We start from the raw sequence: 24,617 nt of genomic DNA on the forward strand, positions 1-24,617 counted from the left end.
TTCCACTGTATAATTTTGAATTGAAGAATTGTGTGCTTTGCACTTATTTAAACCATTTCTAGATAGACATTTACAATTTGTAAGTGTAATTTGCTCAAGTTATGTTAATAAATGTTTCTTTTTTTCCTCAGATTGCCAGAATCTTTTACTGTAACTAGCATTATATCGGCTCTATTCAAATGTGTAAGGTAAATATGTATTTTTTACAAATTTTAGGATTGTGTGACACATTTATTGCGTGTTAAAAAAATGTAATGTGAAAGTTTCATACACTAAATGGAATGTCCATGGTTTTCAGAGAATACAGTATGTTAAATCACTTAGAAACCTTTTTTTTTAAATAAGCCCCAACTTAAAAGTAAATATTTTTTCTAACTGAAAATTGGCAGTAGGAAGGCAGTATGTTCCATTTTCAATAGTTTTGAAAAATGCAGTTTTCAGTTGCAATATTTGTACTTTTACTTCATTTAAGGAATTAAATGAAGAAAAATTTGTGGTGACACCTCAGTCTTCAAAATATTGGCGAAAATACAGTGGAGCTTAGTTTCTGTGCAGATACAAGAGCAAAAAATTATCAGATCAATATTTTTTAATCATAAAGTGATGAAATTATTATTTAAGTAATTTTTATACAGACATGTAAGGTTTATCTTTAAGTTCAGTTTTATGTTTCATTTCTTTTCTAGGTCAACTATAACTTGCACCCTATCAATTCCAGGAAAATGTGTAAGGTAAATATTTTTGTTTCTCTTTGTAACTAAATTACAAACTATAGAATTATGTGGTCATTAGTGTGACACATGAAGAGTTACAGTACTTCGACAAAAAGGAGTGATACTTTTAAATTATATTGTGCTTCCATATTTCCCATGTACACAGAAAAAACTGAATTTCTGAAAAAGTCTTGCATTTTAAAATAAAATTCCACTCATTCACTAATTATTCCTGACTGGATGCATTAAGGTTTTTAATTCATATTCATGAAACAGAATCATTAGTGCTATATTCTCTGATTTCTAGGAGGGAGAGAAATGTTTATGTGTAAAAAACAAAAAAACTATTAAAGGTCACTTTATAACTATTTATAGATATAATTTGATTCTTTACTGGTGGTCCTAGTCCTCTAAGAGGCTTTCCCAGAAGGTTAAAAAGACAAATTTTAAACATAAGTATGATGGGTAACATTTTAGATTATTTCAAGACCAGTGATTATGAATACAATGTTATTTTTGATCCTTTACTAGGGATCTTGCCCTCTTTGGTCCTCTATCAGAGGGTTTAAAAAGACACATTTTTACTACAATTGAAAATATTTTGACGTTAAATGAGAGCACACAGTTTAATATTTCAAAAATCTGACACAACTATTCTTGTGTATTATGTATTTTAATGTCATGAAGTATATCATTTTTCTACAGAACTTCTCAAATTAGCGCAGCTTATGCTAATTCAAACTTTTTTTCTAACTCAAAATGTGCTGTAAGAAGGCTTCCATTTTCAATAACATTAAAAAAATACAGGTTTTGATTTATAGGTTAAAAGCAATATTTGCATTTTTTTATCCATCCATCCATTATCCAACCCGCTATATCCTAACTACAGGGTCATGGGGGTCTACTGGAGCCAGTCCCAGCCAACACAGGGCGCAAGGCAGGAAACAAACCCCGGGCAGGGCGCGCACACACACACCAAGCACACACTAGGGACAAAAATAGTCTAAAACAATATCCAACACGCTTATGTTTAAAATAAGTAATTTTTTAACCTTCTGGGAGCAACTCTTATATTATATTTATGATCAGCAACCTCAAAAATAGCATAAAACAACACTTCACACACCCAAACGTTTTGTGAAAAAAAGTTACTTTGACCCCATGTGTGCCATTAGATGATGACCCCTGAGGTCAGTTGATGTGGCATAAAGACCTTCAACTCTTTCTGATTATTTTTGCTGAAGATACCTATTGGTTTACTCTTTATCACAAGGATGTAATCTCTTGAACAAAATATGGTCCAAAAATGGTCTAACAATGACCCTAGGGGGCCAAAAAAAGGTTAGAAACCCAAAGGGTTTGACATTTCCATAACTAGACATCAAGATGACTAATACAGTATATCATATATGTGTTTTATTTTTTTTGTGAGGCGGGTGGCTGCAGACAGAGAAAAAAACTGAACTGATTTAAAAGCATATATAAATCTTATGAACACTATTAAGCTGAATTAGATGTGAGGTGATGCCATTTAAAAAAATGCTCATATGCCATTTCTTGGCTTTCTTTCAGAAACTTAAATAAACATATTTGATTCATGTTTTCCATTTATCGTCACATTCTTTTCAAACATTTTGTCATGTTTGTTGTATGTGAGTTGCTACGTTCCTGACATGAGACATGCAGACGCACATCTATCAAACCTACAGCTGCAAGTGTTTTCTTTACAATTAAAAGTGGCACTTAGTTACTGTTAAACTGTGCTTGAAGCTGTTGTCTTGTGAGGTGCCTGTCATGCCAGCTGCTGACTCTTAGAAACTTATCTTCTAATTCTGTTGTGGCTTTGGGTCTATCAGACCTGTTGCTTAAGCTTCCTCCAGTTTCCAAGTATCTTTTAAAAATCGAAAATTTCATTATGTTTCAGTTTTTGTTATGCTAAACATTTTATTTTTAACTGCTGGTGGTTTACTACTTACCTTTGTACCATTTCACAGGTCCTGAACTGGTTAAGTTTCAGTGAAAACTGGAAAAATGGTGGTGTTGTAAAACTTGTGATTTGCAGCTAATACAGTAGTCTTATATGATAGACTAGATATTTAATGAAAACCAGTGTAGATTTTTCAAATAATTCTCCTTAGTGCTAACATTAACCTTGTGGAAACATTTTAAATTAACTATACCCTCAAAGTAAAAACATCTACCAGCCTGCCTTTCTACTTGAAATAAATGCACAAACATTTCTTTTTTGACATCCTGTGTAATAGGAAAATTCCTCAGTGTGCTTTACGCTTCTTGTCTAACAGAAGATTTTGGATAGTGCAGTAATGTAAGAGCTAAAGTATTAATCAATATCAAAGATGACACCTAAATTGTTTAAGGAATGCAGCAACACTAATGTTAAGCTTATATGTCAGAATTAAATTTCCCACCCTGTAGTAATATTTGTTTGTTTTTTTTCTGTCTAATAATATATAAATACAGAAAGTATCAGTTGGTGTGCTGAGGTACTGATTCACATCAAGTCAAACTGAAAATTAGCCGGAGGAAGGCAGTATATTCCATTTTCAGTAGTTTTGAAAGACGCCATTTTTGACTGGTTAAAAGTAATACTTGCATTGTACCACATTTACTTCATTTTAATCATAGAAATTTTCATTTATTTATTTACATTTTATTGATTTTATTGAAGTCACACAACATTCCATACAAATAGATCAATTTATACAAAAGTAGGATTGAAAACAAATCAACCCCCGCCCCTGAGAAAGAGAGCATGGCCAGCAGAGTAAAACTTAAAGCTATTAAAATAAGTAAATAGATGAATTAATAAGTGAATAAAGATAAATGGAGAATAAAAAAGAAAATGAGAGAGAATCTACTTCCTCAGTGCTTTAAAAACTTATTCTAAAATGTTATTGATTAGATCCTGCCAGGTTTTGAAAAAGTTCTGCACAGATTGTCTAAGTGAGAATTTGATTTTTTCCAATTTGAAATAATGTATAACATCAGTTACCCACTGACTTAAAAGAGGAGAGTTAGGATTATTCCAGTTGAGGAAGATAAGTCTACATGCCAATAGTGTAGTAAAGGCAATTACAGTTTGTTTGTCCTTCTCCACTTTAAGCCCACCTGAAGTACACCAAACACAGCTGTTAATGGGTTAGGAGGGATTGTTGATACCAAGGCTGTCTGAAAGGCATTTAAAGATTTTGGTCCAAAATGATGTTAATTTGGTGCAGGCCCAAAACATGTGACCCAGTGAGGCTGGAGCTCGATTGCAGTGTTCGCAGATTGGATCTTGCCCTGGAAACGTTTTGGACAATTTTAAACGAGACAGATGTGCTTGATATACAGTGGAACCTCGAGATACGATCACCTCTGTATACGAGAAATTCAAAATACGAGGAAAGTATGAGCGAAAAATTCAGATCTAAATACGAGCATTGGCTCGCGTAACGAGCCACGAGCCAGGCTGTGGGTATAGCTCGCGGCTTAGCAAGGGGGCGTGGTAGCAGTTGCGAGCCGCGATCTGCGTTGTCTGCGTTTCTCACTTAAGTGCACAGGTGGGAAACTGCCCACATCCATGATTGTTCCTGTGGCTGATGGGCTGCAGCTGCCATGTCCTCCCCGCATATATAGAGAAGCGCGAGCCGGTTAAGGGGGAGAAAAAGTAAAAGAAAAGAGAGAGAGAGAGAGAGAGAGAGACAGGCAGGCAGGCGGGCGAGTGAGTGCAGGCTCGCGTGTAGCTGAACAGGCGAGCCAAACAGCTGAAGCAGGACGGTGTAGAGAAGGTCAGCTGCATTAAGAGTGTCTCGCCTGTTGCAGAGCCCGCAGGTGAGACGCTAACAGAGAAGAAGCACCGGCGATTGTCATCTGTTTTTTAAAGACGGCATCCTTTTGACGTTTTAACCTCGTGTTAAAGGATTGTTATTCTTGTGTATTTTAAACCTCCACTTCACAACTGTTTTAAGGATTATTTATTTAAAGATTTATTGAATGCTCTACTGCACTTTGGACACCTGTTTTGATTCTTTTAATAATCAGTTATATTATTTACCAGTGTTATTTATTAAAGGTAGACTACAGTATATATAATTTATCAGTGTTATTTGTTAGGAAAATTGATTTTTATGTTAATATATTTGGGGTGCAGAACGGATTAACTGGATTTCCATTATTTTCAATGGGGAAGTTTGTTCTAGATACGAGAAATTCGCTATACAAGCTCAGTTCTGGAACGAATTAAACTCGTATCTAGAGGTTCCACTGTATAATTTTGAATTGAAGAATTGTGTGCTTTGCACTTATTTAAACCATTTCTAGATAGACATTTACAATTTGTAAGTGTAATTTGCTCAAGTTATGTTAATAAATGTTTCTTTTTTTCCTCAGATTGCCAGAATCTTTTACTGTAACTAGCATTATATCGGCTCTATTCAAATGTGTAAGGTAAATATGTATTTTTTACAAATTTTAGGATTGTGTGACACATTTATTGCGTGTTAAAAAAATGTAATGTGAAAGTTTCATACACTAAATGGAATGTCCATGGTTTTCAGAGAATACAGTATGTTAAATCACTTAGAAACCTTTTTTTTTAAATAAGCCCCAACTTAAAAGTAAATATTTTTTCTAACTGAAAATTGGCTGTAGGAAGGCAGTATGTTCCATTTTCAATAGTTTTGAAAAATGCAGTTTTCAGTTGCAATATTTGTACTTTTACTTCATTTAAGGAATTAAATGAAGAAAAATTTGTGGTGACACCTCAGTCTTCAAAATATTGGCGAAAATACAGTGGAGCTTAGTTTCTGTGCAGATACAAGAGCAAAAAATTATCAGATCAATATTTTTTAATCATAAAGTGATGAAATTATTATTTAAGTAATTTTTATACAGACATGTAAGGTTTATCTTTAAGTTCAGTTTTATGTTTCATTTCTTTTCTAGGTCAACTATAACTTGCACCCTATCAATTCCAGGAAAATGTGTAAGGTAAATATTTTTGTTTCTCTTTGTAACTAAATTACAAACTATAGAATTATGTGGTCATTAGTGTGACACATGAAGAGTTACAGTACTTCGACAAAAAGGAGTGATACTTTTAAATTATATTGTGCTTCCATATTTCCCATGTACACAGAAAAAACTGAATTTCTGAAAAAGTCTTGCATTTTAAAATAAAATTCCACTCATTCACTAATTATTCCTGACTGGATGCATTAAGGTTTTTAATTCATATTCATGAAACAGAATCATTAGTGCTATATTCTCTGATTTCTAGGAGGGAGAGAAATGTTTATGTGTAAAAAACAAAAAAACTATTAAAGGTCACTTTATAACTATTTATAGATATAATTTGATTCTTTACTGGTGGTCCTAGTCCTCTAAGAGGCTTTCCCAGAAGGTTAAAAAGACAAATTTTAAACATAAGTATGATGGGTAACATTTTAGATTATTTCAAGACCAGTGATTATGAATACAATGTTATTTTTGATCCTTTACTAGGGATCTTGCCCTCTTTGGTCCTCTATCAGAGGGTTTAAAAAGACACATTTTTACTACAATTGAAAATATTTTGACGTTAAATGAGAGCACACAGTTTAATATTTCAAAAATCTGACACAACTATTCTTGTGTATTATGTATTTTAATGTCATGAAGTATATCATTTTTCTACAGAACTTCTCAAATTAGCGCAGCTTATGCTAATTCAAACTTTTTTTCTAACTCAAAATGTGCTGTAAGAAGGCTTCCATTTTCAATAACATTAAAAAAATACAGGTTTTGATTTATAGGTTAAAAGCAATATTTGCATTTTTTTATCCATCCATCCATTATCCAACCCGCTATATCCTAACTACAGGGTCATGGGGGTCTACTGGAGCCAGTCCCAGCCAACACAGGGCGCAAGGCAGGAAACAAACCCCGGGCAGGGCGCGCACACACACACCAAGCACACACTAGGGACAAAAATAGTCTAAAACAATATCCAACACGCTTATGTTTAAAATAAGTAATTTTTTAACCTTCTGGGAGCAACTCTTATATTATATTTATGATCAGCAACCTCAAAAATAGCATAAAACAACACTTCACACACCCAAACGTTTTGTGAAAAAAAGTTACTTTGATCCCATGTGTGCCATTAGATGATGACCCCTGAGGTCAGTTGATGTGGCATAAAGACCTTCAACTCTTTCTGATTATTTTTGCTGAAGATACCTATTGGTTTACTCTTTATCACAAGGATGTAATCTCTTGAACAAAATATGGTCCAAAAATGGTCTAACAATGACCCTAGGGGGCCAAAAAAAGGTTAGAAACCCAAAGGGTTTGACATTTCCATAACTAGACATCAAGATGACTAATACAGTATATCATATATGTGTTTTATTTTTTTTGTGAGGCGGGTGGCTGCAGACAGAGAAAAAAACTGAACTGATTTAAAAGCATATATAAATCTTATGAACACTATTAAGCTGAATTAGATGTGAGGTGATGCCATTTAAAAAAATGCTCATATGCCATTTCTTGGCTTTCTTTCAGAAACTTAAATAAACATATTTGATTCATGTTTTCCATTTATCGTCACATTCTTTTCAAACATTTTGTCATGTTTGTTGTATGTGAGTTGCTACGTTCCTGACATGAGACATGCAGACGCACATGATTTAAACTTATGGTTCATGTTGTTAGTCAGAAAAAAAAATTTAATAACATTGCAGTTACATTAAGTTGTATATACTGACCAGGAGCAGGTACCCCTTCATAGTTGTGTTCCATTGAGAAGGCACCTGCTGTGCTGTTTTTTCTCAGTATGGACTCTCACAGTTTGTGATAAGCATTTTCTCTTTCAAAAGCCAATTGCTGTGTTAGTACGACATCAGAGTTGTTCCAGTTAAAAAGGCAAAGCAGCAGTCTCTTAAGGCTGCATATGAACTTTGTGCAGATTTAAAGTGCTGCCTACAATAATAAGTGTTGCAATGGTGTATAAAGGCAAGGATGTTTGTGTTTAGAATTTGAACACAGAGGAATACTACAGAAGGTCTTTTTTTTTTTTTTTTACAATTCTGCCACTGTATAGGTTAACCAGAAGAAAGTTTTTCTGTCAATGACCCATATCCAACCTGAGCCCATAAAGCTTCAAGGCGTGAACACTAGCCATTGCACCACTAGATCACGCTGTTTCAAAATGTCTAAACTGCATTTGAACTAAACTGATACTTTATTTTTAGGTTTCTGTTACAGGATTGAATGCAGCATATTCTTTTCTGATTGGTTGTGTGATCTAGACCTGCAAAGGACCAGCATTCTGTCCACCATGTTTGCTTTTGGCCTTACACCCAGTGCTGCTGGAATAATCACCGGCTCTCTGTGACTCTAAACTGGGAAGATTTCATTTACCCCAACACATGCAGAATTAAATACATATTTGTAACTGTTGTTCAGCTGTTGTCACTTGATTGCACACTATGCTAGTGCTTAACCTCTCCTTCACTAGTCATCACTAGACTGGAGCATGCACATATCTCTGTGAAAAGACAATATCTCTGTGAAAGAATTCAGTGTTTCCTGCAAAATAGCACAGTACATTTAGAAATAAAGTTCCATAGGACTCCAATAGGCAATATTTGATGAAGAATATAAGAAAAAAGTACATATTGACTTTTGTTTTTGTGGTGAATTACAGACATCGTTGTACCTCACCTTTAATGAAATACACTTTTATGTGTAAAATTAAATTAAAATCCTCACGACCTCAGCCCACCTCCTGCTCTTTCTCCCCGGCTCACCCATTACTCGCATAGCCGACAGAGACTCAGCAGCCACAAATTCCTTTCTGCCGACCCCCGTCTTGGCTGTTTCCAAACTGCGCAGCCAGGCCGTCCAAGGTCGGCTCTCCTCCAGTCTTCCTTCGCGCTCCTTCAGCGGCTCCTCGGATGCCTTGGGAAGTCATCTGACTTGCTTGCCCCAATGCACCCAAAAATTCAGTGAGGCAAACTAGCCCCTAGAACACAACAGCCTACGCTCCTTTGTGGAGCCCCAGCTCGTGCTGCCTTCTCCTTCCAGGTGGCCAGATTGTTCTCCCAAGACTGCCTTTCATGTCTTTTAACCTCCTTGTCTTTCGATCTCCTTTTTTTCCTCCTGATCCCCCTGTGCCTGCCCGCACCTATCAGGCTCTGTGGGAGCAGCGCATTAATCACACACCGCAGGAAGCCAATGAAGCAATTGAAAATGACGCACCTGCACGTGCATGTGTGACTCACCCCAATTACCTCACTAACTCCCCATAGTCTTGCAGTCGCACCCACGCAGCTATCTGGATTTAAAACTGGAAAATATTTTTGAAGCCATAGACCTGTTATACCACAGATGCATTAATAAAGGTTTTTGATTCATATATAAATGTAATGAATTATTATTATTATTATTATTATTATTATTATATTCATAAAACAGAATCATTAGTGCAAAATTCTCTGATTTCCAGGAGGGAGAGAAATGTTTATATGTAAAAAAAACTATAAAAGGTCACTTTAATTTCTTCCATCATTGTGAGTAGAGTGATGTATAATGTTTATTTTTCATTTATTTTTGTAATTACAACATAAAAATACAGTACATTCCAGGTGACATGTAAAAACAAGAGAAGGTAGTCAGACGTACATGTTTGTATCTAAAAAGCTATTTAAAAAAAAGTATTTTAATTCATTACTAGGAGGCTTTGCCCCCTGCTCGCCTCGCTCGCCAACCCCCATTTTTGTTTTTCCAGATTCACAATTTTAAGATTTTTTTTTATTTGAATTGTTGCTGTTTCATTAGTTTCACTTTTATTTCTGAACTTCTGTAAAAAAACAGTATTTGGAATCCTTCGAGTGCCAATGTGCTGAATCTTTTTAAAGAGGTCAGTGAGATATGTGTTTAATGACTTTGTACCATAATTCAGGATAGGTTTCTCTGTTTGGAATTTCAGCACAGACAAAACGATCTACATCATCAGCAGTTAATAATTTTTTTTTTTGCAAAGTAACCAATAAATGCATGTGAGGTAAACTCCATTTTTGAAATTCTCTTGACTTAAATTTCAAAGCCTTACAATATTTACATACTTCTGACATATCACCTATGTCCATATATTCAATCTCTATTCACCTTTTCGTTATTTCTCCGAGTAACAATTTCTATTTCTTTGCGCTAATGCAATGTTTACTTTCTTCGTTTTGACACTGTCATTTTTTCTGCTTTCATATTCTGTATCTTGCTCTGCATGTGTTTTTGCGCCTATGTTTTTTTTGAGGCTCTTGAATTTCAGTTTTCATTATCATTTCCTGCAGTGGGCTGGCGTCCTGCTCGGGGTTTGTTTCCTGCCTTGCTCCCTGTGTTGGCTGGGATTGGCTCCAGCACACCCCCGTGACCCTGTAGTTAAGCTATAGCGGTTTGGATAATGGATGGATGGATTATCATTTCTGACCTCGCTTTATCCTGCTTTTGTTTCAATGATACCTGGTCCGTGGTGATTATTTTCCCTTTTTGGAGTAATAATTTCCGTTTGTTTGCGCTACCGCAATCTTTACTTTCTTTTTTTTTATACTTTCTAATTTTCCTACTTTCATATTCTTTAACTTTTTCCACATGTGTATTGCGCCAACATTTTTTTTTGAGCCTTTCGAATTCCATGGCTTTCATAATCTCTATCCTGCTCTGCATGTGTATTGCGCCAACGTCCGGACTGGACGTGCTTTTTTTTTCAATTCCATTTGTTCCAGTTTAAATTAATGACTTAAATTATTTTACTTTTATTACTTAAATAAATATTATTTTATTTCAGCAAATCTCCAGGAGTACAGTAAGAGAACATAACTGTGTTTGACTGCATGAAACTACACAAAGAAATTCCTAAGATTATATTATTATAAGGCATAGATGAGACATGACAGAGAGTTTAATCATACTATAGACTGTGGAAAGTTACTATGAGAGTTAGAAACTTAGGCCCCGTCCACACTAAGGCATTCTCATTTGTAAAAGCATACATTTACGTGCGTTTTCAACTCTTGGCTACACTACCCCATTGTTTTCAACCCCTGAAAACATAGACTTTTAAAAATGTTCCCCAGAGCTATAAACTTCTGAAAACATGTTGTCAGTGCTTTGGCGTGAACACGCAAAAAAGTTGATACTAGTAAGAAGTCAAGCAAAATGACACCTTTTATTGGCTAACTAAAAAGATTACAATATAATCACACTCTAATTGGTTTGTGCATATTTCATGGCCCTTTCCCAATTGGATCCTGTTAATTATAACAGCTGTAAAAGAAGCCCGGACACAGACAGACACTGAGACAGCCAGATGTCCAAAAAACACTCATTTATTCTTCTTTTCTTCATACACAACACCAACCACCACAATACTCTCACGATTACTCAGTCCTTTACTTTCCTTCTGCCGCCTCCACTCCTCTCATGCAAGGTCCATCCTCTTCCACCCGACTCTGGCTCCATGAGTGGAGTGAGGCGGCCTCTTTTATAGTTCAACCAGATCTACTCCAGGTGCTTTCTGATGATCTTCTGGCACCACCTCCTGGTGTGGCGGAAGTGCTGCCCTTGCACCCGGAAGCACTCCGGGCGTACCTGGACTCTCTTCCGGCAGCACTTCCTGGTGAGCTTCCAAGCTTTGTTCCTGTGGCCCCCACACAGACCAGGGCTGATGCACTCTCGTGGCCTTCATAAACATAAAACATTGTTCAACATAGAAGGCAATAAAGGGTTGCTTTCCATGGCGCTTGCTGTGCTGTTTACCAGTATGCATCTAAGCTGTGTTTTGTAAAGTGTGAATGCTACATACATGAATAAAAAGCAAACGTTTTATCACTCGCTACAGTTCTTCAATAAACCCTGTGGCTGGCGACATTAATGTTGTAGTGAAAAAGTCCTTAATTTTTAAAATAAAAACTAAGATTGCAAATAACTCTGCTGAAGGCCTCTAATCAGGATTTATTACTTAAACTTAATCTGTATCACATGGAAGAGCGCTTTCCACAACAAAATTAATAAGTCGCTTAAAGAAGTGGATGGGTGTAGAATGTAGCTGAGCTCACAATATTACAGGACAGAGAGAGACAAAATCACAATGGAGTAAAGAGACGATATACAATAGATGCACACAAACATGCATTTATTTATCTATTTGTTTATTTTCTCCGTTGAGTTAGTTTTACAAATGTTGTTTGGTACAAGATGCACTCAGATTGCTGTGGACTGTTCATATTATCTCGCAAAAGAACACAGAGCTCAACACTCCTTTAAAGTGTCATTCTAACTTGTGGTTTGATTTTAGTTATTGGTTAGACAACCATCGCCAGTTCTGAAGACATTTTAAACTTGAATCAGTACATTAAAATGACACATGGGCAATTCGCTCCAGTTCCTTAATTAAAGAATTTCTTTCTTTTTCTGTGCTGTGACCATGCTATCAAAGTCTGCACATGTGGATAGTTTTGAAAGGGCATAAAGCACACAGGAATTGAATTGAAGTTAGGAGTTTGCTGCCAATATTCACAAGCCCAGTGTAGGCGAAGATCGCCTTCATATGTGTTTTTGGGAATTTTACTATGGACGGTGATACGTTTGAAAATGGTACAAAAACTACTATATCGCTTTCATTTGTTTTTTTATTGTGAAAACTTGGTTGTGTGGATGTAGCCTTAAAGTAAACAACTTATCATATGGTCAACCCATCACCATTTAGGATTAAGCTGATAGTGATCCTTTGTTCTTTAACAACTGTAAAATTGAATAGACACATATATAAAATGGATCTAAAAATATTAAAAAAAAAAAAATTTTCCTTCACAATGCAGCACTCAAGCAGGGCCAGCTTTACATGGAAAGTTTCAAGCGGCTCACACATGTACGCAAAGGTCTCGCCTTGCAATTGCAAAATAGGCCATACTAAGTGAGACGTGATGTCACCCATAAAAATGCACATATGCCCTTTCTGTACTGTCATTTAGAAAATTAATAAGGCCCAGTCCACATGGGCGTTCAAATCTTACACTGCTCCTTGAATTGACTGTCAGTCTTTCTTAAATGTGCACATTGAGGAATCCTCTTCCATTTTGCTTTTTTTGTAATGTTGCTACAATGGTGCAAAGTGCCATTTTCTTCTCTGAGTATATCATTCAAACAGGGGCCACATTCAGGCTCCTTATTCATGCATACAACACTATAGTTCTTGTCTTGCAATTTAAATGTTTAAAGTACAGTGGAACCTCGGTTCACGAACGTCTCGGCACACGTACAACTCGGTTTACGACCAAAAAGTTCGCCAAACTTTTGCCTCGGTTCACGACCAAACACTCGGTATACGAACAAGCCAGGTTCCCTTTCGGTTTGTTGATGTTCATTCTCTCCCTGTGCATTTCCTGTGCAGCGAGCGAGAGAGAGAGCACACAGCACACAACACAGAGAGGCAGCGCAAGAGACAGAGGGCTGTACACACACACGCACACAGGAGCACGCGTGAGAGAGGCGTGTGCGCACACACACAGGAGCGCTCTAGACAGACACACTGTGAGCTGCAAAGCTGATCGCACCCCCAGAGAATACAGACGCCCCTGGGAAAGCCCCTAAGAAACATGGACAGACTACCTTCACATTCCTCTTTTCTCTTCTTGCCGGCTCTGTCGCGTAATATGCCTCTCGTGCGGTGCTCCGCCTTCTTAAAAAGCCTGCACGGGCTTCTTTCAGTTTGTTAAATTGGTTGCTTGCTTCTCCTTCTTTCTCTCTCAGACAATCTGTGCTCCTGGCGGAGCTGTCATCTCTGACTTGTCATGGAGCACGTTTAAACTGTTGAAAAGAGACAAATGTTTGTTTGCAGTGCTTTGAATAAAGTTCCTTTTTTTCTACAACCTCCTGTGTCTCTGTGCAAATCTGTGACCCAAGCGTGACAACACACACAGGCGCTCCAGGCTCGCAAAAGAGAGACGCATGCACACACAGGCGGGGGAGAGAGAGGCGCGTGCACACACACAGGAGCGCGCTACAGAGACACACACAGGTGCTCCAGGCTCGCAAAAGAGAGACGCAGGCACGCGCACGCACACACACACAGGCGGTGGGGGGGAGGGGTTGAGGCACGCGCACACACACAGGAGCGCGCTAGAGAGATACACACAGGCGCTCCAGGCTCGCAAAAGAGAGACGCACGCACACACACACAGAGCGATTGAGGGACGCATAAGTTAGAGAAGGCTTGTTTTTGTTTTCAGTTCTGTTTCCAGTGATCGGTTCGTAGCCTGCATTGTTGCAATGTTACTTTTCTTGGTGGTTTATTAAATTACGGATTTTTCAAATGTTCCTTTTTCCCCTGTGCTTAAAACTCATTAAAAAAAGTGTTTTTAGCGAGAGCGGTTCCTAGCACTATAGCGCGAACTATTGCGGTGTTAGTTTTCTCTGTTGTTAAAGGTTTTATCAGTGTTATTCAATGTTTTTACATTTAGTTTACCATTACGCTGTGCATTCTATGGTATAATTAACTATATTTGTGCTTAAAAACTAAAAAAATGTATATATTTACATACAGTTTCTACAGTCTAGAATGGATTAATTGTATTTACATACAATCCTATGGGAGAAATTGCTTCGGTTCATGACCAACTCGGTTTACGACCATAGTTTTGGAACGAATTATGGTCGTGAACCGAGGTTCCACTGTACAGTATAAATATTTTCGGTTGTAGCAGAAATTTGTCACTTTTCTCCCTCTGATAGAGGTTCATAGAATGCCCTATTAAAGAATCAAAAAAGTTAAAATAACATCCTGTTCATAATCACTGATCTAGATGTACAGTGATCCCTTGCTATATCGCGCTTCGCCTTTCGCGGCTTCACTCTATCGCGGATTTTATATGTAAGCATATTTAAATATATATCGCAGATTTTTTGCTGGTTCGCTGATTTCTGAGGACAATGGGTCTTTTAATTTCTGGTACATGCTTCCTCAGTTGGTTTGCCCAGTTGATTTCATACAAGGGACGCTATTGGCAGATGGCTGAGAAGCTACCCAACTTACTTTCTCTCTCTCTCTTGCGCTGACTTTCTCTGATCCTGACGTAGGGGGTGTGAGCAGGGGGGCTGTTCGCACACCTAGACGATACGGACGCTCGTCTAAAAATGCTGAAAGATTATCTTCATGTTGCTACCTTCTGTGTGCAGCTGCTTAGTGAAGCGACATGCTGCACGGTGCTTCGCATACTTAAAAGCTCAAAGGGCACGTATTGATTTTTGACTTTGTTTTTCTCTGGCTCTCTCTCTCTCTCTCTCTCTCTCCTTGCTCCTGACGGAGGGGGTGTGAGCTGCCGCCTTCAACAGCTTTGTACCTGCGGTGCTTTGCATACTTAAAAGCCAAACAGCCCTATTGATTTGTTTGCTTCCTCTCTGTTTCCTTTGAAGAGGAAGATATGTTTGCATTCTTTTAATTGTGAGACAGAACTGTCATCTCTGTCTTGTCATGGAGCACAGTTTAAACTTTTGAAAAAGAGACAAATGATTGTTTGCAGTGTTTGAATAACATTCCTGTCTCTCTACAACCTCCTGTGTTTCTGCGCAAATCTGTGACCCAAGCATGACAATCTAAAAATAACCATATAAACATATGGTTTCTACTTCGCGGATTTTCTTATTTCGCGGGTGGCTCTGGAACGCAACCCCCACGATGGAGGAGGGATTACTGTAGTCTAAAACGATGTCCAACATGCTTTAATATGAGTCATTTTTTAACCTTCTGGGAGCAACTCTTAGAGGGTTAGAACCATCAGTAAAAAATCAAATATCAATAATATCGTACATTTATGATCAGCAACCTCAAAAATAGCATAAAATGACACTCTGCCCACCCCACAAAAAATGTATGTACTTTTTTTTTGCTTTGTGTGTTTGGTTAGCTTTTTCTTTTGTTTCTTCACTAAGTTTCCATTGTTTTATATTCAGCTCAATGAAATGTTCTCTTTCATAGGTGTTATTCAAAGTGTTAAAAACATTTAAGTCTTTCTTAACATCTTCTTGAGAACAATCACAGTCTTGCTTAACTTGGAGTCTTGGTTTTGTTGCTTAATTGGAAATATTTAACATTTTGCTAAATTTGCAATCATTTCTATGATTGCATATATTTCATTAGTTATAAAAGCCATTTATTCAAGGGGCAAGGGATCAGTCAGTTTACCTCGTGGGTGGGAGGCACATCTGCTCAGATCTATTAGGTGCTTTCTTCTCTTTGTGACTGGTTTTATTGTTTTTCAGTGGCCTTATAATCACTGACTCACCAAATAATTTTAAGATGAAGCCTACTTTCAAATTTACTGCAGCAGCCATTAATGTAGAAAAAGTACAAAAGAGGTGAAAGAACACAGCCCTGAGGGGATCCTGTGGATGAGGACAGCATGTCACAGAGACATTCACAGACTTTCATTCTTTGAGTCTTGTCTATTAAAAAGTCAGTCACCGACCCTACAAAACTGAAGTCCAAATAAAAATCAATAATAAGTCTCTCTGCAAGAAGGATGGGCAGGATGGTGTTAAAAGCTGATGATAAGTCTACAAACATGAGCCTCATATGAGCCTTGGTGCCATCTTAGTTGTTATATAACAGATGAAGCAAAATGACAACGTCATCCTATGTCCCTTTATTAGCCTGGTAGGCAAACTGAAGTGGACTTCATAAACCCTGAATTTTCTTTGTTACTTTACTTTTTATACATTTTAAAAATGATTTCATAACCAGTGAAGTCAGAACCACTAGTCTAAAGTAATTTATTTATTTAAGTTACTGGAATTACTTTAGCCTGCAGGGATGTTGTCTCAGTGTACATGAATGCCTAGGCCAATTTACAAAGCCTGGTAGAGGTCAAAAACAGGTGTTTGCTGTTTTGTGTTTTCGCACAAGATAATCATCTGGGAACGATAGACGGTATAGAAAGTGATACCACACACTTTTAGAGGAGCACAAAATTTGATTTAGAGTTGGATCGGAATGTTTTGACAAGAAAAAATATTTTACTGCAAAATGTAATTGTTGTGGTACAATTAAATTAAAAATAGCTACTCAGCAGAGTAGTAAGTTAGGTTAGTGCTACTGTCTCTCAGTTCCATGATACTGTGCCCAAATCTGGGCTTAGCCACTGCTTATGTGAGTTTGTCATATTCTTGTCCGCATGGGTTTTTTCCTCTGTTATACCGATTTATGTTTCACATCCCAAATATGTGCTGGTTAGGTTAGCTGTCAGCTCTAAATTGGCTGTCTACGAGTAAGTGTGCCTTTGTGTGTATGAGTGTGTCCTACAGTTGCCTGGCTTCCCATTCAGTGTTGGTTCCTGCATAACTTACAGTACTGATAGTGTAGGCTTCAGCCCACACCACCCAGAATTGCATTAAACAAGTTTGATAAATGGCACCTGCTCAGGTCAGGACAGTGAAGCATTACAGAGGGTGGTGAAGTGGGCACATAATATTACTGGCACACAGCTCTCCTCTGTCCAAGACATATATAGCATATACTGGAGGAGGAGTATAGGGACCTAATCAAGGACTTTGTTAAATGGTGCGACTCAAACCACCTACACCTGAACACCAGCAAAACCAAAAAGCTGGTGGTGGATTTTAGGAGGCCCAGACCCCTCATAGACCCAGTGATCATCAAAGGTGACTGTGTGCAGATGGTGCAGACCTATAAATATCTGGGAGTGCAGCTGGATGATAAATTAGACTGGACTGCCAATACTGATGCGCTGTGCAAGAAAGGACAGAGCCGGTTATACTACCTTAGAAGGCTGGCGTCCTTCAACATCTGCAATAATATGCTGCAGATGTTCTATCAGACAGTTGTGGCGAGCGCCCTCTTCTACGCGGTGGTGTGCTGGGGAGGCAGCATTAAGAGGAAAGACGCCTCACGTCTGGACAAACTGGTGAGGAAGGCAAGCTCTATTGTTGGCATGGAGCTGGACAGTTTAACATCTGTGGCAGAGCGAAGGGCGCTGAGCAGGCTCCTATCAATTATGGAGAATCCACTGCATCCACTTAATAGTATCATCTCCAGACAGAAGAGCAGCTTCAGCGACAGACTGCTGTCACTGTCCTGCTCCACTGACAGATTGAGGAGATCGTTTCTCCCCCAAACTATGCGACTCTTTAATTCCACCCGGGGGGGTAAACGTTAACATTTAACATTATACATAGTTATTGTCTGTTTTTCACCTGCATTATTATCATTCTTTAATTTAATATTATTTATTGTATCAGTATGCTGCTGCTGAAGAATGTGAATTTCCCATTGGGATTAATAAAGTATCTATCTATCTATCTATCTATCTATCTATCTATCTATCTATCTATCTATCTATCTATCTATCTATCTATCTATCTATCTATCTATCTATCTATCTATCTATCTATCTATCTATCTATCTATCTATCTATCTATCTATCTATCTATCTATCTATCTATCTATCTATCTATCTACTGTTTTAAAAAGGTAGATTTTGTTATTGAAGACCTCCAACATCCAACACAGTCACTTTGCTCCTTCCTTTGTTCAAGCAACTAATACAGGGCCATTAGCACTCACACTGCTAAATTTGTGGTCAGTTTTATCCACAGGCAATAAAGATACAGTGTGCTCGCTTATACTGACAGCTGTTTGATTTTTTTCTTATATACACACATGTATGCATAGCAGAGACACAAGTGCAGACTTGAGCACACTTCATACTTACTCAGTTGCGTTGACTTGTGTGTGGAGTGCCTTCTGAAGGAGGAGAACCAGTTACAAGTACACAGGACAATAAATGTGCACTTAAAGGACAGACAAACTTTCAAATCTCTTTGAAGAAACTGCTTCATTAGAAATCTAATTCTTTTGCTCAAAACATCAAGAAAAATATTAAAGATGCACAATGCAGAATATTTATTACTAGACAAAGAGCCCGTTTCGACAATGTAAGATGAAACGAGCACGAGTGGAATAGCAAGTAATAAGTATAAGCACCACAAACCTGATATAGGTGTATTGAATGAATGCGTAATTAGGCCTGGAGCTGTAGTCGAAATCGCCTTTCAGGTCTCTACAGCTTTAATCGAAGTTGCCTTTCTCTTTGAATTTTTGCGGCCGTAAATCCGCCGCCTGCCGCGATGTTGGTCGAAGTCACCTTTCTCTTTGCATTTTCGTGGCCGTAAATCCGCCGCCTGCCGCGATGTTGGCCGAAGTCGCCTTTCTTTTTGAATTTTCGCGGCTGTAAATCCGCCGCCTGCCGCGATGTCGGTCTCGTAAGGTTTTTCGGCCAGCTGCACAGAAGGTGACAGCACATTCAGCTTTGCACATGCGCAGAAGACGACTGCGCATTTGGCTTCGGACGGACCCTGCCGCGATGTTGGTCGAAGTCGCCTTTCTCTTTGAATTTTCGCGGCCGTAAATCCGCCGCCTGCCGCGATGTTGGTTGAAGTCGCCTTTCTCTTTGTATTTTCGCGGCCGTAAATCCGCCGCCTGCCGCGATGTTGGTCAAAGTCGCCTTTCTCTTTGAATTTTCGCGGCCGTAAATCCGCCGCCTGCCGCAATGTCGGTCTCGGGCAGCTGCACAGAAGGCGATTGCGCATTCGGCTTCGGACTGACATGAGTGAGTGAGTGAGTGAGTGAGTGAGTGAGTGAGTGAGTGAGTGAGTGAGTGAGTGAGTGAGTGAGGAGACTGGCAAATTATATATAAGATTAGTAATATGATAACAAGAAATTGTAACACTGTTAAAATGGAGCAGAAAGGTACAGTTTCTCTTTGTGTAATGTTCCAGTCTATATTTACTGTTTTACATGTTTTTGTTTTTTAGAAAGAAAATTCTAATCCCCACATTTTCAGCTCATAATCAAGTACTGATAATTTATGATAGACCAAATAACATAAATTAAACCACAAAACAATGCTGGTCCAGTGTACTGCAATCAATCAAAGATGTTGATTACTGCACTATTGCTTTCTGCACACTTTTGTATTTCTGTCTCATTTTATGCAGTTATGAAATGTTATGTTTCTACATCATGTACAATTCAACCTGCTTTTTTTAAAAATAAGCATAATTTTAATGTGCCACTGACATGATGGAAAAGATTATATCAAGAAGTCTGTTCAGTGAACAATAATGTTCTGTCAGAGCTGTTTACTCCTTTTAAAATACTATCAACTCCATATTTAAGTCATACTGTATAAGGGTAGCATTTGACAGAAAATACATTTTATCAAAACTTTGTTTATATATATATGTTTTTTTCTTTTGATTTCTTTAGGGAATTAAACCACTACAATCAAGGTTGGTAATTACAAGGAGCAATTCTCTAGCAAGGGAAAGCCTCAGTCTTATTTTAATTATGTTTGTGAAAATAATTATCAGCTCAAAATCTAGATGGAGAATAAACCTTGTTATCACAACATATTCTGTATTGCATGTAAAAAAAATAACTGAAGTCCACGTTACATGGACCTTAACTGAATTTTTTGATATAACACTTTGGGTTTATCTTTGCTAACTAAGGTCACTTCATGTATCATAATTAATTAGTGGAGTAGATTGGCCACATGAATGGGCCTTGGGATGGACTAGCACCAAATCTTATAGTTCTAGTATAAGTTCTAGAAAGTAGAAAGTAGAATGTTAAAAATGTTGTGTTAAACTAGTACATCTGGTATGCTATGTAAAAAGTAAATTTTTTTATATCATCTAATTTTACTCACTCTTTGGATATCATCAGCCACATACCGTAGGCAGATGGTTTGTCCTCATTAATCAATGTCCTCTTTGTTTAACTTACAGATGCTGAAGAAATCCTCAGGAGATACAGTAAGATTTTATGCTTTTTTCACACTATCCATCTGATATAGCAATCCTACTGTATAATATTATATCAGTGCACAATCAGCTGTGAAAGCCTTCTGGTCAAATATGATATTCTACTCAAAACAAGCAGGCAAAATTGGGTTCTCTCTTCAGTCACTGGAATAAACTAAAGCTGTTTTCATGCTAACACTCCAGCCCAGACTATAGCACACTTGTTATCACCTCATGTTGTCATTGTCAACTTCCTGCAATCTCTGCTCAAAGAATTCCGTTGGTAAGGGAGCATTTGCTCAAAGGTCTTTGCTGGTACAGAACTGCACATGTTTGATTTATGGCAATCTGGAGAAACACTAGCATCTTATGAAGTATTCAAAGTTGAGCCTATTCATGTTGAAGTGTTTTTCTTTCAGATTGTATGTAGTCTACAGTTTCCTAGGTTCCTATTCATACTCTGACTAAACTACACTTTGGCCCATATTTGCATGATGGCCTCCAATGCTGGTCATCGTCCTTTGATTTTTTTTTCTGTAGTCTGTAGAGGACAAAATAGGGTTGCAGGTAACCCTTTATTTTTCCAAACATCATTTAGTTGTGGGTGTTACTTAAGGTGTTAAATGGCTAAGAAGTGGTGTGGACATGTCTAATCCAGGCCTTTTTTTGTTTTGTTTTTTTGTTTTTGTTTTTTATTCCAGATGCTGAGGGTTACATTGTTCAAAGAGGTATAACACATATTTGTAATATTATATTAATTTGTTTGTTATTGAAGTAGTACGTTTTCAATAATTACCCCACATAAGCTCCAATACTGCCAGTTTTTTTCTGTCACATCCCAAAGGTGTGTGTTAATTGGATATTCTGAAGTAGATTGGCCATATGAATGGGCCTTGGGATGGACTAGCACCCCATCTTACAGTTCTAGTATAAGCTCTAGAAAGTAAAATGTTAAAAATGTTAAGTGTGTTAAACTAGTACATCTGTAATTATTTTGTTTTCATTCCAGAGTGGAATGAAATGCTTACTTGTCAGGGTAAGTTTCTCTCATTTTTGTCTCTAGTTACAGTATTTGAAATCATGTATAAGTCAGACCTGCATTGAGCTGCCCGTCCTTTACAAGTATGCTTTATTGTTTTACATTTAGTGTTTTGCAATAAAGATAAAGCTGACTTTTTGACGTTTGCTCTGTCTTGTACAGAAGAATGTTAAACTGTCTAGGTTAATCTTGAGTTTGCATGTTCTCCCTAAGTCCACGTGGGTTTCTTCTTCTTGCCCTGGTTTAATCTCACTGTCCAAAGACATGTAATTTAGGTGGATTGATGATGCTAAATTGACCCTGATGTCTGTCTGTGTTAAACCTGTGATGGATTGGCTCTCTGTCCAGGGATGGTTTCTGCCTTCTGTTGGTGGCTGGCTGGGATAGACTCCAACCTTCCCACGACCCAAGCAGGTTTAGAAGATGGATGGATGGATCTTCTTACTTTTCTTTTTTCCCCAAATACTAATGGTTGGCCTTATTTTTTTGCAATTGTGAACAGATATAGAGACGGTGGATCGAAGCAGAGTAAATAATGATCTACATGTGTCAGAAGACAATAAAATGATATCATTCCAGGCAAAGTGTCCTGGTGGAAGAGTGGAGTGGCCCTGTGCTTTGGCTAAGGAGTTGGAAAGTGGGAAGCACTGCTGGATACTAGAAGTTGGAGAAAAAAGTAGCTGGGCTGTTGGGGTGGCTTCAGAAACCATTTTAAAAAAAATGTCAATTCCTGACTCTTGTAAAGAAGGCTACTGGTATATCAAGCTGTTTAAAGGGAAGAGGTTCCAAGCCTTTTCAAGCTCTATGACTGACCTTAGCCAAAACCCCAAAAAAATCGCAGTGTATCTGGACTTTGACAAGAGTGAACTTTTATTTGTTGATTTGGAGACACAAATCACCATACACAAATTTAAAGAGCAGTTCTCTGAAAAATTATACCCTTTGTTCAGCCCAGGAATACACGACAAAGGCCCACTTATATTGCAATCCGTATCCCAAAAAGGTATGTATTAGGTGAATTGGTGTCTTTACATTGGCCCAGTATAAGTCCGTGTGAGTGCATGAGAGTGCCTTTCAGTAAACTGGTGTCCTTTCAAGTCTTGATGTTTTATACTAAATTCTGTTGGAGTGATCTATGGTTACCCACAACTGTAGTCTGGGTAAAATTGGTACAAACATTGCATGTTTGGATAATTAATTAGCATATACTCCGGGACAAATATGAGACTGAAAGGCAGGTTTTCCAAGAGAGCACCAACTTTTAATATAAGATCAGTTACAAATGAATGGAAAATCATATGCTGTAGAATGTTTTAAGTATGACCCAGGCTAAGGAAATATACAGAGGAAATAATTTATAAAACCTTTTGTCTTGTACTACAGTACAGTATGAAGTGGTAATACTAATGATCTGTATATCAAGTTGTTACTGTACATTGCATTCATTAGATCTTTTTTAAAATTAACCAGCTTTGTGAGATGTTAAAATCTATAAAGAACCTTCTCAAATAAATACGGAATTTTAACTAGAAGCAAACATTCCCAAGACACCCTAGCTTGTTTCACACATGCAGGCTATTCTACTTGAAAATTTGGTCAAAGTCATGTATGAACAAAACTCTAATCAAGCATTTCTAAAATACCAATTTCTTGTGTGAAACATCTGGTTCCTACATTGTGTTCACTACTGCAGGGATAGACTTTGCATCCCCAACCAATGCTACCCTGATGTGGGTTTGAGAACGCTGTTTGATGTAGACAAGGCTCATTTTATTTCTTTCATTGGGTTTTGTCCACTTGTTGGGTATCATGATACACATTTGCTGATGCACCTTCTCACTAACCAGTGCTATTTTTGTTCACTTTGTAGATGTTAAAGAAACCCTTGGAAGACATAGTAAGATTTTTTTTGCTTTCCTTACAATGTGTAAATAAAACTTTGTGTTTAAGAAGAGTATTTTCTACTTCACAATACATTTTACACACTGATGAGTTATGCCCTATGTTCCCATGCTTCCTGGCCCTATACCATATAAGAATGTGTACATTTTATGCAGTCTTATTTATATTCCATATCAAATCAGATTACTGTTTTTACCTTGAAAGTAATTAATTAATCAAGCGTTTGGCGTACATAAAAATTAAGACACTCACACAAAAAATGGTCCATAATCCTTTATAAAATGCCCAAGTACAATACTGGGGGTTGAGGGTTAAAGAAATATCACCTTTACTTTACTAGTAAGATTTTAATAATTAACAGTTTAAGACTGGAAAACTGGTGGTACCTCAAAACATTTCAATTCCTGCAGGTGGTACAACAAGAGAAAAAGTTTAGAACCCCTGCTTCTAATGGCAAGTGACAGAAAGACACCTTGTTGGTGTCAAAGTGTCACACCATGAAACTGAGATTTGACTAGAATAATCATCTAAGTGTGTTAAGAACATGCTCACACATACAAGGTGAAACGATTTTGTTTATACAATACATTGAGCATGATATGTTTCCACATATCAGGTATAACCTTGCCATGCCTCAATAAAGACCTGCAGTCAGCCATGCAAATGAGCATACAGGTGACAAATGTCCTCCTGAGAATGTGAGTACATGCCATTTGACCTTAAGTTACAACTGGTTGAAATATATTGCTGGTGGCTGTACACCATGCCTGATGTGTTCTCAGTTGGGAGAAGTGCAGTGAGATTGTGGGGCAAGGGAGTTGATGAGCAGTCTCACAGATGTTGTGTTGCAGGTAGAACATACTGTATGTCAAATTTCATGTGGGAACAGAATCAGGATCAAGACTGGCTGGATGATATTCCTGATCTAGGCATTCCTGGTTGATTTCCCCTTCACAAATGCTAGACTCAGTGAGCATTGTACTTAAAAGCACCCCACACCATGATGCTTGGTATTGTGCCCTGTATTTTGTAGGCAAGTACATAATGTATGCAGCCACTTACAAGTCTCCATCAGTCATGTATATGACCATTAGTCATT

At 37.7% G+C, this 24,617-nt stretch overlaps 1 protein-coding gene across 25 annotated transcripts in view; it reads left to right on the forward strand.

Moving 5' to 3' along the window:
• Window positions 1–24,617, forward strand: part of LOC114645814 (nuclear factor 7, brain-like) — a 91,910-nt gene that overhangs the window by 19,117 nt on the left and 48,176 nt on the right. For 20 of the 25 annotated variants that reach the window (XM_028793671.2, XM_028793673.2, XM_051922356.1 and 17 more), the window contains exons 3-12: window positions 132–188; window positions 687–731; window positions 5,106–5,162; window positions 5,661–5,705; window positions 20,039–20,061; window positions 20,563–20,589; window positions 21,279–21,305; window positions 21,587–21,613; window positions 22,119–22,619; window positions 23,487–23,513. In XM_028793671.2, the coding sequence (XP_028649504.1) occupies window positions 132–188; window positions 687–731; window positions 5,106–5,162; window positions 5,661–5,705; window positions 20,039–20,061; window positions 20,563–20,589; window positions 21,279–21,305; window positions 21,587–21,613; window positions 22,119–22,619; window positions 23,487–23,513 (836 nt within the window). The remainder of the gene's footprint in view (window positions 1–131; window positions 189–686; window positions 732–5,105; window positions 5,163–5,660; window positions 5,706–20,038; window positions 20,062–20,562; window positions 20,590–21,278; window positions 21,306–21,586; window positions 21,614–22,118; window positions 22,620–23,486; window positions 23,514–24,617) is intronic. The other 5 variants (XM_051922362.1, XM_051922376.1, XM_051922360.1 and 2 more) reach the window with 5 other exon arrangements.

The sequence above is a fragment of the Erpetoichthys calabaricus genome, chromosome 2, assembly GCF_900747795.2.
Source record: "Erpetoichthys calabaricus chromosome 2, fErpCal1.3, whole genome shotgun sequence".
NCBI classification, from domain to species: domain Eukaryota; kingdom Metazoa; phylum Chordata; class Cladistia; order Polypteriformes; family Polypteridae; genus Erpetoichthys; species Erpetoichthys calabaricus.